The 17,314-nt window shown below is 47.6% G+C and overlaps 1 protein-coding gene across 1 annotated transcript in view; it reads right to left on the bottom strand.

The window, feature by feature from the left end:
- Positions 1-2,618: 2,618 nt before the first annotated feature.
- The window catches only part of LOC137431549 (uncharacterized), a 39,097-nt gene continuing 24,401 nt past the window's right edge, over positions 2,619-17,314 (bottom strand). The window contains exons 4-6 of the mRNA XM_078782161.1: positions 6,034-6,108; positions 5,506-5,577; positions 2,619-3,010 (exon numbers count right to left, since the gene is read on the bottom strand). Of these exons, the coding sequence (XP_078638287.1) occupies positions 2,940-3,010; positions 5,506-5,577; positions 6,034-6,108 (218 nt within the window). The 3' untranslated portion in view covers positions 2,619-2,939. The remainder of the gene's footprint in view (positions 3,011-5,505; positions 5,578-6,033; positions 6,109-17,314) is intronic.

Here is a 17,314-nt window from a genome sequence, read left to right as displayed (position 1 = left end):
ATACTGGAGTTCTGCAGTAATGTAGATGTTACATTCTGCAGTTATGAAAGTCGAAAATGTTCGGTATTTCAAATACCTTTGGGTCACATTTGACCAGACCCTGACCTACAAAGAACACCTGCAAAGATGCAAGGAGGCCAGGAGGCCAGGGTATGGGTAAACCTCCTCTGGAAAGTGGCCCTCAAGTGTCTGTAACCCTCAAGTCAACAAAGACTGAGTGGCTTCCTATTCTCTGCAACATTGCTCCGCCAGCCATCCGAAGGGATGGGCCGACATCCTGATACTTCAGCTGCATTTTGGATACCGAAATTGCAGCATAGTGCCTTCTGGTTGAGCATCCACACTGCTGTTACAAGTCCCTAAAACCACCATTGAATCACGCCGAGCTCCTTACCGGTGCCCGTCGAAGCAAAGCCAACTTGTGGAGGGATAGCTGGGAGACTGGCACAGCTCTCAATAAACATATTGTACATGATCCCACCACTGCTCCACCTGGTTTCACACTCCCACGTAGGCGAAGGACTGCCCTAAAAATGCTACGTACTGGACAGGGGCATTGCACTAGCATCCTCCATCGATGAAGGTTGAGGCCAGATGTGCTCTATGACTGTGGAGGAGTCTAAACTAGAGGATAGAGCACATCACATCATACTGTTCATTGTGGCAGTTATCGGAAGGACTTTTAGCCCTCCACCAACTCACTCCTGAGACAGCCACATGGTTGCAGAACCTGGACATTCAACTTTAATGCACTCCATATTGGTCATAGTAAGAAGAAGAACCACTCTCATCTCCAATCAGTCATCCAAACTCATTTCCAGTCATCTCAACTCCATTCAGTGATCTCCAGTCATCTAATCTCCAGTCAGTCATCCCAACTCTCATCTCCAGACTCCAGTTATCTCATATCCAGTTTGTCATCCCAAAAAGGTGAATAATTCAGAAAAAGTGATTTTCGAGAATTGTCTTCGTTTTTACAAGGCTGTGTGTGCTTCAAATATTGATACAGATGCACGAAATGAGTCATGACAACAGGGCGTTGTCGTGTGATCTTACACTGAAGGAAATATCATGGTCATTGGTCATGCACTCACCAGTATGGATGTTACAAATGATGCATTTGGGTATTTCAACAGGGCAAGTGATCGAATTGTTCGTATAAGTACGAATTATGCGGAGAAGGTCACCTTTAGCATTCATACGTCATTTCGAAAGTCACGCATTGGCAAGTCGAATCACGCTTAGAGGTCCATCGGTATGACAATGGTTTCTCTAGGTTGGTGCATCTGGCTCTTGTTGCCGGCAGCACATTGATGGTATAAAATATCAGCAGCTGGTTGTAGTTACCCTGCGCTCACGAAGCGAAAAGCAGGGTTGGGCATTCCGTCGAGTACGTACGTGTGGCATGGGTGTCTGCTATTTTAAAATTAATTTTCTTGGCAATCGTTGGTCCGATTGACACGAAATTTTACCATAGGAGCGCATCCGCCTGTAGAATTTTTTTATTCATAATTATGACGTCATAGGTCACATGGTATGGATGCCATATTGGAAAACGTTACACCTCTCTCTCCCAAACCACTCAATGGGAAAAAATGAAACAAGGCTCATTGTCAAATACTCTCCATGGGGAATAAAATATGTTAGTGATATCATCGTTGCCTTCATTATAACATCATAATTTGACAAGTACAACGGTCGATGTGATCAGTATGAAAAAAAAAATTCTCTGCAACAGTTAGTCTGATGTACACAAAATTTTGAACATAGGAGTACCACCTCCTGTAGAAATTTTAAATGATGATTATGACGTCATAGGTCACATGGTACAAGCGCAATCTTGGGGAAAAAATCATAAAACATGCACCACTATATCTCCGAAACCACTCAATGCAAAAAATTTAAACATGGTGCGTTGTCAAGTACTCCCCAAGGAGAATAAGATATGTTAATGACGATGTCATTGGTACCTTAATTATGACATCATAATTCGACAAGTACAACGCTTCATTTGATCAGTATGAATTTTTTTCTCTGCAACTGTTGGCCTTATGGACAGGAAATTTTCACCATTGGAGTGCCTCCTCCTGTACAATATTTTAATGATAATTATGACATTGTAGGTGACGTGGGTAGAGGTGCCATCTTGGAAAAACCGAAAAACATTGCACCTCTATCTCCAAAACCTCTCCCTGGAAAGAATTTAAACATGGCTCATTGTAAAGAACATGGGGAATAAGTGTTGTTAACGATGACGTCATGGGTGCCTTAATTATGACATCATAATTCGACAGGGTCAACACTTAGTCTGATCAGTTTAAAATTTATTGAGCGTGATCGACACAACAATTATATTAGAGAATATAAATTTATGATGTTGTCACTCACGTGGTCTGGCAACCATATTGAATCAAAGAATAAAACCCTTCAAAATCAGAAGAGTTGGCTCGCACCAAGTTGACTGCGCGTTCTATGAATGCCATCTAGTTTTTCATCCAATGATACTTTCAATATGACCTAATAAGGCCGTTTGTGATTCGGTCGCATTAAGTGAACCAATTTTACTTGTTGGACTGCAGTCGAGCATCGTCAGCAAAACAAAGACAAAAGCAAACGAATTTAATGTTTTTGAAACCTCTTTATTGTTAAATAATACAGTACTTTGGGTTTCTGCTTTACCAAAGTAGAAGATAATTGAAACGATGTTATTAACAGAGTACAGAGAAACAAACTATAATCCACAATATTCCACCACAAATGTTTGAGCAAACCTTTACAGACAATGCCAAGGTACCCCAACTTGAGGATACTGGACCGGTGTGCTGCACGAAACATCACACAGCTGTACCATGCTTATGGAATAATGTCGAGACCTAATATTCAAACCCTCGATTATTTGTACTAGAATGTACTGCGAGTCCAGGATGTTTCATCTGGAATCATTGGCTGGTGATATGATGTTGAGGAGAAGGAGGAAAAAGCAAAAAGTTTTGCGGAGAATCCTTTGATGCTGTTGGGAATGCAAAGGAATGGATAAAATTTGGCGATGAGAAGGGAAAGAAATCGAGATTATAGAGGATAGAAAAAAAAATACACATGACACGCCATTTTATATAAATACATACATATACACAGTGCCTGTAGAAAGTCTACACATCCTTTCAAATTTTTCACCTTTTGTTGCCTTATAGCTTCGAATTAAATTGCATTAAATCAGACTTTTTCCACCTTTATTTACACATCGGAACCCACAACTTCCAAGTGAAAAACAAATTCTACAAATTTCAGAAAATTCATTAAAAATACAAAACTAGAATGCATGCAAAGTTTGGGGCTACTAGTTTTCATGGTTTACGTGGTATGGAGGACACACACACACACACACACACACACACACACACACACACACACACACACACACACACACACACACACACACACACACACACACACACACACACACACACACACACACACACACACACACACACACACACACACACACACACACACACACACACACACACCCTTTTATTACAATATATGTATATTGTATACATACAATTTTCTCCAAATGTCCCTCAGAGGAGCATTTAACAATGCTAGTGACCATTAGGAATGGGATTATACATCGAATACAATGTCACGTTCAGGCCGTAAGTGTGTCGGGGGTAATATTGCACATCACACTTGAAGCCATGGTCAGAAGAAATCGCATATAAGGCCCCAAGACACAAGTTATAAACAATCCATATGCAGTTCACCTATAATCGTACAGCTAGAAATATACCACAGGCAATGGGATACAGCACTCATGTGTAAAGTCATTTAAGCACCTTTATGAGCAACAGATCATGGTAGCCTAGCTAGCGGCATACCTAGAAGCCCAGCAAGTTGGGACGGCTCAGGTCCATTAGTCTTTAAGGGATACGATAAGCACAGAATGCCTCAAGAACGTCGGGTTTTCTCCAAATATAATTTAAGTTTAATGTTAAACAACAGTAGTGGCTGTTTAAAAAGGTAATCATACGGTGGTCAGAAGTGACTGAATAGTTTGTGGTTCTAATATGTTTTACTTCCGGAAGGTGTGCTCCACAAAATTCAATAATAGGTAAATTATACCCCTTAACATGGAGTTTGTCCAAGGTGGAAAACCCACTTGGGGATTTGGGGGGAGGGGGGGGGGAGGGCAAATTAAGTCACTACAACCTCTGTCAAGTGACCCTTAGCACCCCCTCCTCCCCCTACCCAAAGCAAGTTTGGATAATTGCCGACCGAATGTATCAAAGTCAGACACCAAATTGCGTACTTTAGTATGATTTTACACAATGCCACGTCAGTAGACATACAACACAGGTTGACCTCATTGGGGAATTCTTTCACACAGAATCCCATTGATCTGGTATTCCCTCTGCCCCACCTCCATATAACTCGCTCCACCTCCCTCGCATTAATTCTAACACGACTCCCTCTGCCCATCCCCAGTAATTATTATTTCCCATGAGTCACATAAGGGAACGAAGACATCCCTTTGAGGTTGGCATTGGCCCATTATGGGTACATGGAGTAACCCGTGGAAGCACGAGAAGTGTTGTGGAGCGAGAGGTGATGCTGCACGAGAAGTGATGCGGCTTGGCTTGGGGCTATATTAGGTGGAGAACCAGAGGGGTTCCCCAGTTGGAGATTAGGCGGAGTAATGGACGACACCATCTCCCATCTTTGTTTCTGTCTGTGGCTTGGTCAGCTGTACTGCCAATGTGGTAGGAGCATGAAGCGGCGCAGAGAGCATCTGAGCTAAGGCCCAACGAGCGAGCTCATCTCATCTGTGCCTGAGCACCACAGTGCCAACAGCATGGTCACCGGCACACCCATCATTGCCATTTCCATTAGAGACATGCCAGTCCTTCCTTTGTCCGAGCTCACTGTTAATTTCATCTTTATCTTTTTCCAACTTGCAAAAACTTTCTACCGTTGTAAAGATCAGTGGCCTTAGTCGAGAGGTATTTCTTTGTTATGACTTTTAATTGTCAAATGTGTTTCATGTTTCTCTTTCGTCGAGGCTCCCGCACGATTTGTGCCTCATGCCTTTTGTGTTTAATATTTATCGAATGGAACTATGCGCTTGGTTGGAATTTTTTTATCTGTCATCATTTCAATCAAATTGTCCACACCAGCATGGGAACGTCCATCTTGTTTGTCATTGGTGAGAGAGTTAGTCGGAGGCCAACTGTTAGATCAGGCAAGAAAATTGTGTGATGCAAGTGTCCCTGTCTAGCAATAATTCGACCAATTAGAGAATTAGACTGTTTGGTTAATCTTGGTAGCACACCCTGGAGAAGTAGAGAGGGAGAGAGAAGATATTGTGAAGAGGAAGGAGGAAGATACATGCCAGGTCAAGAGCAAGGAAGAAGTGCAAGATGGATGTCAGATCAGTGGAGGAAAAACTGTGGAAATGAAGAGAAAATGAAAATAAATAAAGTGAGACAACGGGTGTTGGAAACTCACAAACAGTGGGAGCTGTGTGTAAGGGTGAGGTAAGCAATGAGCGGAGACTCGGGCCCGAATCGTCCACAGAAACTAGAGAGCAAGACAAGAATAACGAAAAAAAAAAGTGGTAAGAGCACAATCAGGAAGGTAATCTACTCATTTACCACAATTCAGGTTTCTGGCATGAACAAATGAATTGTTTTATAAACCGGACATGACAAACAAATAGACAAGCTCGTTATTCAGTTTTTCCTGGTTATTCAGAATCATTCATCATGACTAGACAAAGTGGAGGTTCACTGTATTTTCCCCACAGGTTTGTAATCTAATTGTTGCCCCCCTTTTACTTTCCCCTTAATCAAAAGTAGAAGCCACAATAAAAGGCACATCCAAGGAAAATAAACGATGCAACAATGGGAATTTGAAATGGCAAGTTGAGATGGCAACAACAAGTTGGCAATGAAATCCAAGTCACATCTACATTTGATTGAAAAATAGATGTGAGAGGATAAGGTTTGAGAGAGAAAGAATGCAAATCTCACTCACTCAGGGAACTTGAGGGTGCAGTTTGCTCCAATGTGGTTCCAGAGAGACTTTGAAGAGGTTGAAGGCCAGAAAGGCCTGGGAAGCCAATGAACAGCAGGGCAGAAGAGGTAGGGGAGTACATTAATTTTCTATTAAGCCATTCCTTAATTTGTCATTTGTTTTATTTTCTATACAGGGGTCGAGGCTCATTGAGGAACTAACCGACAAAAGGCAGCAGGTTCACAAACTACCAAAAAGTAATTGGGGGAGGGAGGGATAGACATACACAAGGTGGAAACGACAAACGAGATAAAAATGTGTAACAATGGTCCAAGGAGAAACAAATGGGAAAGACCGAGCATTTGTAGAAGAGATCATAGATGTGCTGGAGTGAGTGCAAGACAAAATTATGGGAAGCACATTTGAAAGATTGAAGTGAGGAGTATGAGACAACAGACACTGGGATATTATTTCAAAATCAGGAGACCAAGGGAATTAATGTATGCAGGTGGGCAGCGAACCTAGATTTGGAGGGCGAACAGGTGGGGACTTCTTGAGGAGCATGTGCGACAGTGTGTGACTTGGGTTGGGCAGAGGTAGGAGAGGGGAAGAGAAGCAAAGCCAGAGGGAAGCTTGTGTGTGTGTATATATTGTTGCGGATCTCGACGTCGGCCTTTCCCCTTTACCAAGGGGGGATTAGTCCCCTTGTATATTTGCTAGCCGACGCGATCCGGGGCTATGACGTTCCTTCCGGTCAGCGTTGAATAGGGTGGTAGGCCGAATTATTCCTATTACCTAATTACCAACGCCTCCCAGGAAGCAAGGAAATAACCCCGCCCAAATCACGGTTGTAGTGGAAACGCCGAGCGATAGCGAGCCGCGATCCGAGCCGTTAACAAGAACTAACTCGATTTGAGCGGTTCCGAATCGTGCCACGCTTACCCAATAGAGGAAAAGACTGATACGGTCGAATTAGGAAGAAACAGGAAGAACAGATTGGTTTATTAATAATTTGTACAGGAAGGAGGAGATGTACACACAGTGAAGCTTATACAGTCTTAACTTATCCCTGGACAAACGGGCCCGCACACACAGGCACACTCACACGGGGATGTAGAAGGTTGGGTAGATGGTCCGGGGATGATGGCGTCCAGGCAGCTCACTCCGGTCCCCGACTCGTACCGTGAAGCAGATGGTCAGAGCGGCAGAAGCTCCCCGCAGGTCGTTTACGTGGAGCGGACAGTTACAGGGCGAAGGGCACGGCTGGCTGGCGGTTACTGGCGACCCCGGTCGCGTATGTAATAAATGCACTGGCGCTATATGTGCTCCCCAATACGCTTTCCTCACGAGGCCTCTTCATGCACAGTCACGTCGCATAAGCCCTTTGGTAGCAAGCGTGATTCCTTCAGTCCTCTGATACAGTTCCCTCATAAGGGCAGTCCTTTTCACCAAGCGCGAATCGTGCCAGTCCTCCTTACAAAACCCCTCGCTCATCAGTCCTCTCCGCACAGTCCTGTGGAAGGGCTTTGTGCGCGCGTTTATATAGCGCCGCCCAGCGAACCCTCTGGAATTTGCCAGCCGCGCTCTTACCACGCCCCTAACGCCATTCCACCCGAGCCCTGGTTGGTTGTTGGCTCTTACCGGCTCCGCCCTTGACGTGCTGCTTGACGTGGCCACACCCCGACCTCGCGCTCCTCCCCCTCTCCAGGCCTACCTCGTGGCATTTGGCTGGTTTCGAGCGAAAACCCAAGAGCAGCGAACGCTGCTGGCAAAGGAGGTGGATTAGCCGAATCAGGGCGCGGGATGGATGCTGCCCAACGAGGTCGATTTGGAGGGTGGGTCGCAAAATGAACGGGACCTAAGCTTATTATATATTTTACACAACGCAGGTATCACTATTGGAAATGGCCTTATTCTCACATATACTATGACATAACTAATGTTCTAAGGTGGCCTACGTGTTGCATGTGGACTAACTATGGGGGCAAACCTTTAACGTTTATTGATCATATATGTACATTCTCAGAACCGCAACAATATATATATATATATTATATATATATGTATATATATTTAACAACTAGAAAGTAGAATTTGACGTGAATGCATCAATGGATATGCCTCCACCCACATTAGATGTCAACCCACTGTCACGTTTGATCTCAATTAAAGGTCACATGAAAAATTTAAGGTCCCTTGAGAGTTAGAGAGAGAAGACAGAGAGTGGGAGTGAAAGCGAGAGAGTGATAATGAGAGTGTTTGCGAGTTAGAGAGAGAGAGAGAAGCAAAAAAATGTCGAGAAACAACATTAAATGCTTCTAACTTGAGATATGGACTGCAACATGATTTTCCAAAATTTAATCAGTTGATATTTCTATTACACTCCATAGTTATGCCAAGTTTAGTCAAATCCCTTCAGAAGTTCACAACTTAATGCGGTAAGAAAAATTGATCACAGACGGATGGACAGATGCATATATATATATATTGTTGCGGTTTTGAGAACCCTCACTTGTGTAAATAAATTCAACATCATCAAAGGTTAAAGGTAGCACCCCTAGTTAGTCCACAAGCAACACGTAGGCCACCATAGGATTCCAGTTATTTCATTAGTATGTGTTTTAGATAAGGCCGTGTTTCCAATAGTTGAATCTGCGTTGTGTCAATCAAATAAGAAGTAGGCCCCATTCCATTCAGTTTGCAACCTCCCTCTCCAAGGGACGCCATTACGTGCCCTCCAGTCTGCCTTATGGCTCTCCCAATTTGTTACGCGCCTTTGTTAGCAGCGTTCGCTGCCTTGAGCTGGAGCTCGCTCAAACGCCGCCATAAGCCACGCGGTGAGGCCCGGAAAAAGGAGGCGGAACGACAAGAAGGTGTGGCCACGTCATCCAGCCGTCAAAGGCGGAGCCGGTAAGCCCTCACCAGCCAACCAGGGGGCTGAAGGGACATCGCAGACAGGCGTGGTTTTGGGCTCGCGGAGTGATCGCTTGGCGAGTTATAAAGGCGAGCGCAAAGCCCTTTCACAGGACTGCGCAGGGGACTTGCCAGCGAGCACATTTACCAAGAGACTCATGCGCCGGCATTTGTTAAAGAGGACGTGTTGGAAGTGTGGCTTGGAGAAGGCCTGAGAAGAAGAAGGGCGCGCTTGTTAAAGAGGACATTGGGGAGAGAGAGGGCATTTGGCACGAGTGTGCACATATTATATACGCAGGACACCAGCTTCCCCCCGCGATATAATTGTCCGGTCACGTTCAACTACACGCGGAGCTGCCTGCCGGGTTTCGCCCGCCGGACTGGAGCCTGGACGGGAGCTGACCAGAGCCTGGACCCCATCGCCGGACCTTCCGCCCTACCATATACAATCCACGTGTGAGTGTCTGAGACGGGCCCGTTGTCCTGTGTATTAAGGATAAGACTGCTTTAAGACTGCCCTGTGTGCTGCTTCTTCCTCTTCCTATCTTGTATATTCCTTTCGTTTCCTCTTCTTCTTTCTTTGTACATTGTTAATAAATCAATCTTTGTTCTTCCTATTTTCTGGTTTCCTCTTGTCCGATCGCATTCATCTTTTCTCTAATTGGGTAAACGTGGCACGATTAGGAACCGCTCAGAATCGGGTTTATTCACTTTGTTAACGGCTCGGATCGCGGATTGCTATCCGCTCGGCATTTTCCATCATATCCGTGGTTCGAGCGGGAGTCATCTCCTTGCTTTACGGCCGGTGGTAGTACTTCGGTAATTGGACTAAGACTCGACCAACAACCCTACTTACCACCGGCCAGAAGGAACGTTATAACTTCTAAGGACTCGGGTCGGCCAGATAAAAAGACAAGGGGATTAACCCCTCCTTGAGAAGGGGAGCACCGACGACAGAGATCTGTAACAACTGGTGTCAGGAGTGGGATTTGGACCCGAACCAAATTTTTTATATTTTGAAAAAATTTGGTCAAAATTACGAGTGGCCGAAATTTTATTGAACATCTAAATTAAATCGTGCCATGGATAACCAAGGCGATCGGATGCCGGTGGGGATAAATGAGGAGGTAGTGGAAGGGTTAGAATCAACCCAGGACCCCAAGGAAGAAGTGGGAGAGATGGAGGAGGAAATTAAAGAAGGTGCGGTAGTGGGGGTTGCAGGCTTACAAAATGGTGGCGCCTCGCACATGGCGACGAGGGCCGCGGCCGCTGCGCAAGTGGGAGGGATGGATATGCAGGCCCTCATTGCGTAGCTGCAGGCAGCCATACAAATGGGGTTGGGAAACCAAATTGAGGGAATGAGAAATGAATTGGGAAGCCAAATTGGGGGATTGAGGAAAGAGATGGGAGAAATGAGGGCCGATAGTGAGGGAATGGAAAATAGAATGGGGGAGCAATTGTGAAGTCAAATTGGGGATTAGACGGCAAAATTGGGGGATTAGACAGCAAAATTGGGAGGTTAGAATGTAAATTGGGGGGATTAGAGAACAAATTAGGGGGTCAATTGGAGGACGTGAATGGCCAAGCCCGAGAAATCAACGAGGGGTTAGCGAGGGAGGAAGCCCAGTATGAAATAAGAGCATCGGGGAAGGATAGAGACCGCAGGTCAAGCGGGAAAAGCACAAGGGTACGCGACGAGGTAGCGCGGCTTGAGGAGCGCGGGTTAAGTGAGCTGGAGCCAAGCACAGCCGGGTGGACGGGGATAGAAATCGCGACACGGGGGATAGAGAAGCCGACGACCGCAGAATTTGAAAATTTTATTTTATTAGCGCCAGCGGTCGTCGAGCTTAATAAAGAAAAAGAATTAATTCAAATTGAAAAAGAAATAACCGAAATTGGGATTGGAGAGACGGCAGGCATAGAGGCATTTATCGGAGATGGAGATGGAATGCGCGCAAAGTTTGGATTCGCATCATGATGCCGTACTTCATAACCAAATGGAAAGTTTGCAGGTGGTGGAGGAGCGAAGGAGAGGAAGCGCCAAGGTGAGTCGGGTGGTGTATGGCACGAAGAGGTTTGGCGCGAAAGGATTTTTCACGCGCTTGGGATCCAGACGTCTCCCGGGCGCTCGTAGAAGGTCCGTGGTGCGCTGTGTGAGAGAGAATGGCGCGCGTGTGCGGACGGCGCCGGAGCGCGAGTGTGTTACCGAGTGCGAGAGTGAATGCACATCGGAGTGTATGTGTGATGAATGCGGTAACAGAGTGTGCGTTGGAAGAGTGTGGAATGGAGTGCGATACAGAGAGTGAGATGGATGAGGAGCGTGTGCGGGGATGCACATTAGAGCGCGTGATTGGGTGTGCGACAGGAGATTGCACACCCTAGGTAGGTGTGCGCTGAGTGCGTGGATGCAAGAGTGCACCCCCATGAGTGGTACGGAGTACGTACCGGGAGAGTGTGTGCAAGAATGTGCGCGAGAGGAGTGTGTAACAGAGTGGTGTGCACCTGGGTGTGCGAGAGAAGAGAGGGCACGGAGAGAGAGTGCCGTAATAGAGTGCACGGAGTGTATGGGATGTGCGAGTGAGAAAAGGAACGCGTGGTGTGAGCATGCGAGTCAAGCATCGACGCTGACCGGGGCAGCGATTAGGCCGACGTATAGCCGACGCGAGCTCTCGGGGCGTGGTGCGCTTTGTGTGCTGCGGGGGCCGGCGGGGATCGTTGCCGCGTCGCTTCTGCAAGGAGCGCCATGCACGAATCGGGCCGGGTCCCGCCCTGTATGGTCGGTGCCGCGTCGTAGCGGCGAACGGCACGATTCCGGGGGAGAAAGGCCAGGTCGGACCTACGCCCCCTAGCGGGGACGGTGCTCCGACCAGGGGAGGCTGGGTCATCGGGCCGGAGACCGAAAGGTTCCGCGCCGAGATGGACCTTGGAACCTCGGCCCGAGTATGCCTCCTCCCCTGAATCGAATGCCGGACGGACCCAACCTACAGTAGACCAAACCACCCGAATTCATTGCTCGGCTTTGCGAAGCCGAGCTTTGATGATGTAATGACGTACCGAGAGGCTCAAGTGTAGTGGACTGTAATGGTGATAGTGGTGAGAAATAATACCCAGTGTCGGGGGATGGTAATTGTCCCTCACATTTGGGGCGAAGGAGCTATAGGTTTATGGGGTTTGGCGGTGCAAACTAGCCAAGGAGGGTTAGGATAATCGTTAGGGATCTAGAAATGACTTTAGGTGACTTGAGATTTAAGTAGTGACATTGTACAGGTAGTGGGGACGTGAGTAGAGTAGTTGGATGATAACGACGGGGATGTGCGTAGTATAAGGGATGACGGGAAGCACCAGTATTAGAGGAAATAGTTAGATTAGATGATGCAGTGTGTTTGTGGTCTAGTTTAAATGAGGAATTGGTATGGGAATCTTGCTGGTGAGCATGTTGAAATGAGGAATTGAGCGTGGGAAAATCTGAGCGGTGAGGCAATGCTCGTGAAAGATGTGTGTGTGTGTGTAAAAGTGTATGGATGGAGTATTGAGGATGTGTGTCATTGCGTTAAGTGCATTGACTTGCATGGTGTGCAAGTGGAGAAGGGTTGTGTGGAATAAATGGTGTGGAGTGAGTATTGTGGGATGAGTGGAGTGGAGTGCATGGTGCGAAGGAGTGGATGGGGGAAGGATGGACCCCTTCACGAATACCCGGGGAGGGTAGCTTAAAAGTAGGTAGAGGGAGTAGGTAAATTGGTTGGATATTGACATCTGTGGTGCGGATAGTAGCAGAGTACTGCTTGGATGGGTGCATAAGTGTATGGAATGGCTGGGCGTGTGAGCCTGTTAGTGCGTATGGTTGGTTGAGCACTCCGCCACTGGTAGTCTGTCGGCCAGGTGAGGCCGCAGGTAGGCTCTGGGAGCCAGGTAGTGTTGAGTAGAGTTCAGCGGGGCCTGAGGATCCTAAGGAGAGGACCCGGGTAGCCCAGTGCCATGGAGGGCAGTAGTGGGGTGAGAGCCAGGAGGGCCTTCCCCAGGTAGGTTAGGGTAGTGAGGATCGAGGCAAGCTCGGGTGGTGACGTTCAGTGGCGGAGGTGCGCAAGTAAGTAGGACCTGTTAGGAGAGCCACACGACCCAGCCCCGAAATTGTGCGAGGGCACAGGTAGAAAAAAAGGGGGAGTGAGACCCCAAATTGGTAGAGCGCCACAGTATGGTCAATGGGAATTGGTTTTTAGAACCGCATAGTGTAAAGTGGCCAATGGATTGGCAGGGCAAGACCCCGGGTAGAGTTAAAGTGTTAATGTCATTTAGAAGAATAGCTAGGATGAAAGTCTCCTCGCACCATCCGCATCCGCTCACCGAGGGTGATAGGACTCCACACCAGATTTTGTCAACGATTTTGGAATGTAAGACGCATCAGGACGTGGGTGAGACATTGTGGGTATTCCATCCCATCCTTCTCGGGAGGGATTGGGGACGAATTTGGTTTAGGGGAGATATGGGGGACAAGACGGGTAGAGGCGAATTGGTAAGTTTGTAGATTGTGTAAATATGGGGTAGGGGCAAGGGTAGAGTAGGTGACATGGGGGGTGACGAACGCTAGGGACGAGCTTTCTCAGCTCGCTCTCCCACGCCCTTCATGTCGCATTGCCTTGTTTTGATGTGTACCCTTGCACCCTTGCCCCCTGCTAACCTCTGCTTTGTCTTCCTTCCCCACTCATGGACCATGGTCTTTTTGTGTCCGAGGGGAGTGTGCAGGTGCCGTGAATTGTGCGCCCACACCCTTGCTGCCTCCTGCCTGCACTGATGCACCATATGGACCACACGTTCTGTGGCTTGGCACTTATGGACCACACGTTCTGTGGCCTGGCACTTATGGACCACACGTTCTGTGGCCTGGCATCTCTGCTGGGACAGACCTTTGCTGCCAGCCGTATCTGGCTTGCAGACCACTGTTTTAAGAGGCATCAATGCCCAGCAGTCGGACCACCTACGTTGGCCCTGCTGGCCATGAATAAAAAAGCGGACGTGGTTTGTGCCCTTTTTATTATTAACATCAAGCAAGAAGATCCAGCCAAGATACATCGGCCCAGCAGACACCAGCAGACACCAAGAAGAAGACACCATTTATTATTTTTGAAATGTTTCAGTGCATTTTCATATTGGTGCTGGTGCTTTTTGGTGCATTTTTCTTTATTATGGGTGCATTGTTGGTACATATGGGTATGGTGTATCGGTGCAGTGCATGGCAATGACATTTCCTCTTATCAAAAACATCTTTTCTTTTCCCACAAAAGACAGGTCCTGGGTTCTAGTTTTGTAAATAATCAAATTATTAGTGTCTTGTAAATAATGCTCCCCACCGGCTCTATGTGTAGTTTGAGAATAATTCCGTAATTCGGTTAATTGTGGGCATGAGTCAGTTAGGTAGGATGCAACGCAGCAGGGGGGACATATCTAGTGTTAAAACTGTCACACTCAGGGTGAGGTTAAAGTAGAGGGTAACCACACCTAAGTGTCACATTAATTTAAAAGATAGCCCTTTTGTTTCGGCTCGGGACGAGCCTGGAAAAAGGGGGGGTGCTGTGTTGCGGTTTTGAGAACCCTCACTTGTGTAAATAAATTCAACATCATTAAAGGTTAACGGTAGCACCCCTAGTTAGTCCACAAGCAACACGTAGGCCACCATAGGATTCCAGTTATTTCATTAGTATGTGTTTTAGATAAGGCCGTGTTTCCAATAGTTGAATCTGCGTTGTGTCAATGAAATAAGAAGTAGGCCCCATTCCGTTCAGTTTGCAACCTCCCTCTCCAAGCGACGCCATTATGCGCCCTCCAGTCTGCCATATGGCTCTCCCAATTTGTTACGCGCCTTTGTTAGCAGCGTACGCTGCCTTGAGCTGGAGCTCGCTCAAACGCCGCCATAAGCCACGCGGTGAGGCCCAGAAAAAGGGGGCGGAACGCCAAGAAGAAGGTGTGGCCACGTCATCCAGCCGTCAAAGGCGGAGCCGGTAAGCCCTCACCAGCCAACCAGGGCTGAAGGGACATTGCCGACAGACGTGGTTTTGGGCTCGCGGTGTGAAAGCACCAGCACCAATATGATCGCTTGGCGAGTTATAAAGGCGAGCGCAAAGCCCTTTCACAGGACTGCGTGGGGGACTTGCCAGCGAGCACATTTACCAAGAGACTCATGCGCCGGCGTTTGTTAAAGAGGACGTGTTAGAAGGGTGGCTTGGAGAAGGACTGAGAAGAAGAAGGGCGCGCTTGTAAAAGAGGACATTGGGGAGAGAGAGGGCGTTTGGCACAAGTGTGCACATATTACATACGCAGGACACCAGCTTCCCCCCACAATATAATTGTCCGGTCGCGTTCAACTACACGCGGAGCTACCTGCCGGGTTTCGCCCGCTGGACCGGAGCCTGGACGGGAGCCGACCGGAGCCTGGACCCCATCGCCGGACCTTCCGCCCTATCATCTACAATCCCCGTGTGAGTGTCTGAGACGGGCCCGTTGTCCTGGGTATTAAGGATAAGACTGCTTTAAGACTGCCCTGTGTGCTGCTTCTTCCTCTTCCTATCTTGTATATTCCTTTCGTTTCCTCTTCTTCTTTCTTTGTACATTGTTAATAAATCAATCTTTGTTCTTCCTATTTTCTGGTTTCCTCTTGTCCGATCGCATTCGTCTTTTCTCTAATTGGGTAAACGTGGCACGATTAGGAACCGCTCAGAATCGGGTTTAGTCACTTTGTTAACGGCTCGGATCGCGGATTGCTATCCGCTCGGCATTTTCCATCATATCCGTGGTTCGGGCGGGAGTTATCTCCTTGCTTTACGGCCGGTGGTAGTACTTAGGTAATTGGACTAAGACTCGACCAACAACCCTACTTACCACCAGCCGGAAGGAACGTTATAACTTCTAAGGACTCGGGTCGGCCAGATAAAAAAAAGTCCGGCTGTTCATAAATCGGGGACACCCTGTATATATACATATATACAACTTGGTGTTACCAGGCAACACAGTGTCACTTCTTGATGGGAATATGCAGAAAGGGGGGATGAGGGGACAGAGGAGGTGGAAATGAATAGAGAGAGGATGGGAGTGGGGAAGTGAGGGGCAAGGGAGTGAGGGAGGGGGAGTGGGAAGGGGAGGGAGGAGAGTGGGAGGGGGAGGAAAGAGAAGAAGAGGAGAGGGGATTGGAGGGGAGAGGAGAAAGGGGGGAGGGGAAAGGAGGGGCAGGCAGAAAGCCAGAGAGAGGCGGAGGAGAGACAGAGAGAAGTGGGGGAGGAACAGAGAGGGGTGCAGGAGAGACAGAGAGGGGTGTGGGAGAAACAGAGAGGGGTAGGGCAGACAGAGAGGGGTGGGAGAGATAGAGAGAGAGAGACAGAGACAGAGACAGAGACAGAGGGTGGGGGGAGGGGGGAGAGCGGGATGGGGAGGAGGTGAATGAGAGGTGGGGCGGAGACAGAGGGGCGGGGGAGAAAAAAAGGGAGAAAGGTGAGGAAAGGAGGGGCGTGAGAGTTAGCAAAGAGAATGATATGTTATGCTTAATGATTGCATGCACACACACACACACACACACACACACACACACACACACACACACACACACACACACACACACACACACACACACACACACACACACCTCCCGTATGAGTGCTTGTAAGTGGTCCGAGTTCGAAATTACGTTGCGATAAAGCATAAACACTGGGGTGCTTCAAAAAAACATGAAGTCGTCACACACGTTTGCTTGCTTGCAGTTTTGATCCACTTAATGAGAAAACCTGGCAGTGTAAAAATCAGTTGAATATATCAATGTTTAGGGGTCGCGCACAGTCGAACCGCATGAAGTTGAACCGCATGGGAATTCTCTGGGAAAAGCTCGGAGATTTCTGCATTTTCGTCGTAAAATATTTCGTATGCGTCTGGTTCACAGCCAAGACAGCTTCCGCAGCAGCACGGATGGATCTCACGCTGCTCAAGGAACTCGCGGAACATGAGGATCCCATAATCAAGGAAGCCGGCACGAAGGCAATGGTACTGTCGGTCTTGCTTTGTCGGTCTGCATTCATTCCCACTGATGGTACTGTCGGTCTACATCTATGGTACTTATCTGAAGTTACAGTCGGTCTCGCTCTCTTCGGCGATGATGTTGCAGATGCTGACAAACTCAAGATGGTCTCTAACATAAACTCTGTGGAAGGATCCCTCGAGCCCAGCCCTTGTGTGTTGGCCGTCGCAAGAAACGTCGTTGCAAAAGATCTTCTGGACTTCTTCACCTCCACAACTCAGAGGATCTTCTACCATCTTGAAATCGATACTGTGTTCTTGTCAATGCTCCTGTGGCCCCGATAACATGAGACGGGTACGATCTGGGGAAGGAACGGGTCGGGAAGCTCCTCGTGAC

The sequence above is a fragment of the Myxine glutinosa genome, chromosome 7, assembly GCF_964187855.1.
Source record: "Myxine glutinosa chromosome 7, kmMyxGlut1.1, whole genome shotgun sequence".
Classification (NCBI taxonomy): domain Eukaryota; kingdom Metazoa; phylum Chordata; class Myxini; order Myxiniformes; family Myxinidae; genus Myxine; species Myxine glutinosa.
The sequence above is the reverse complement of the archived record's forward strand: the minus strand, read 5'-3'. Positions and strand labels throughout refer to the sequence as shown.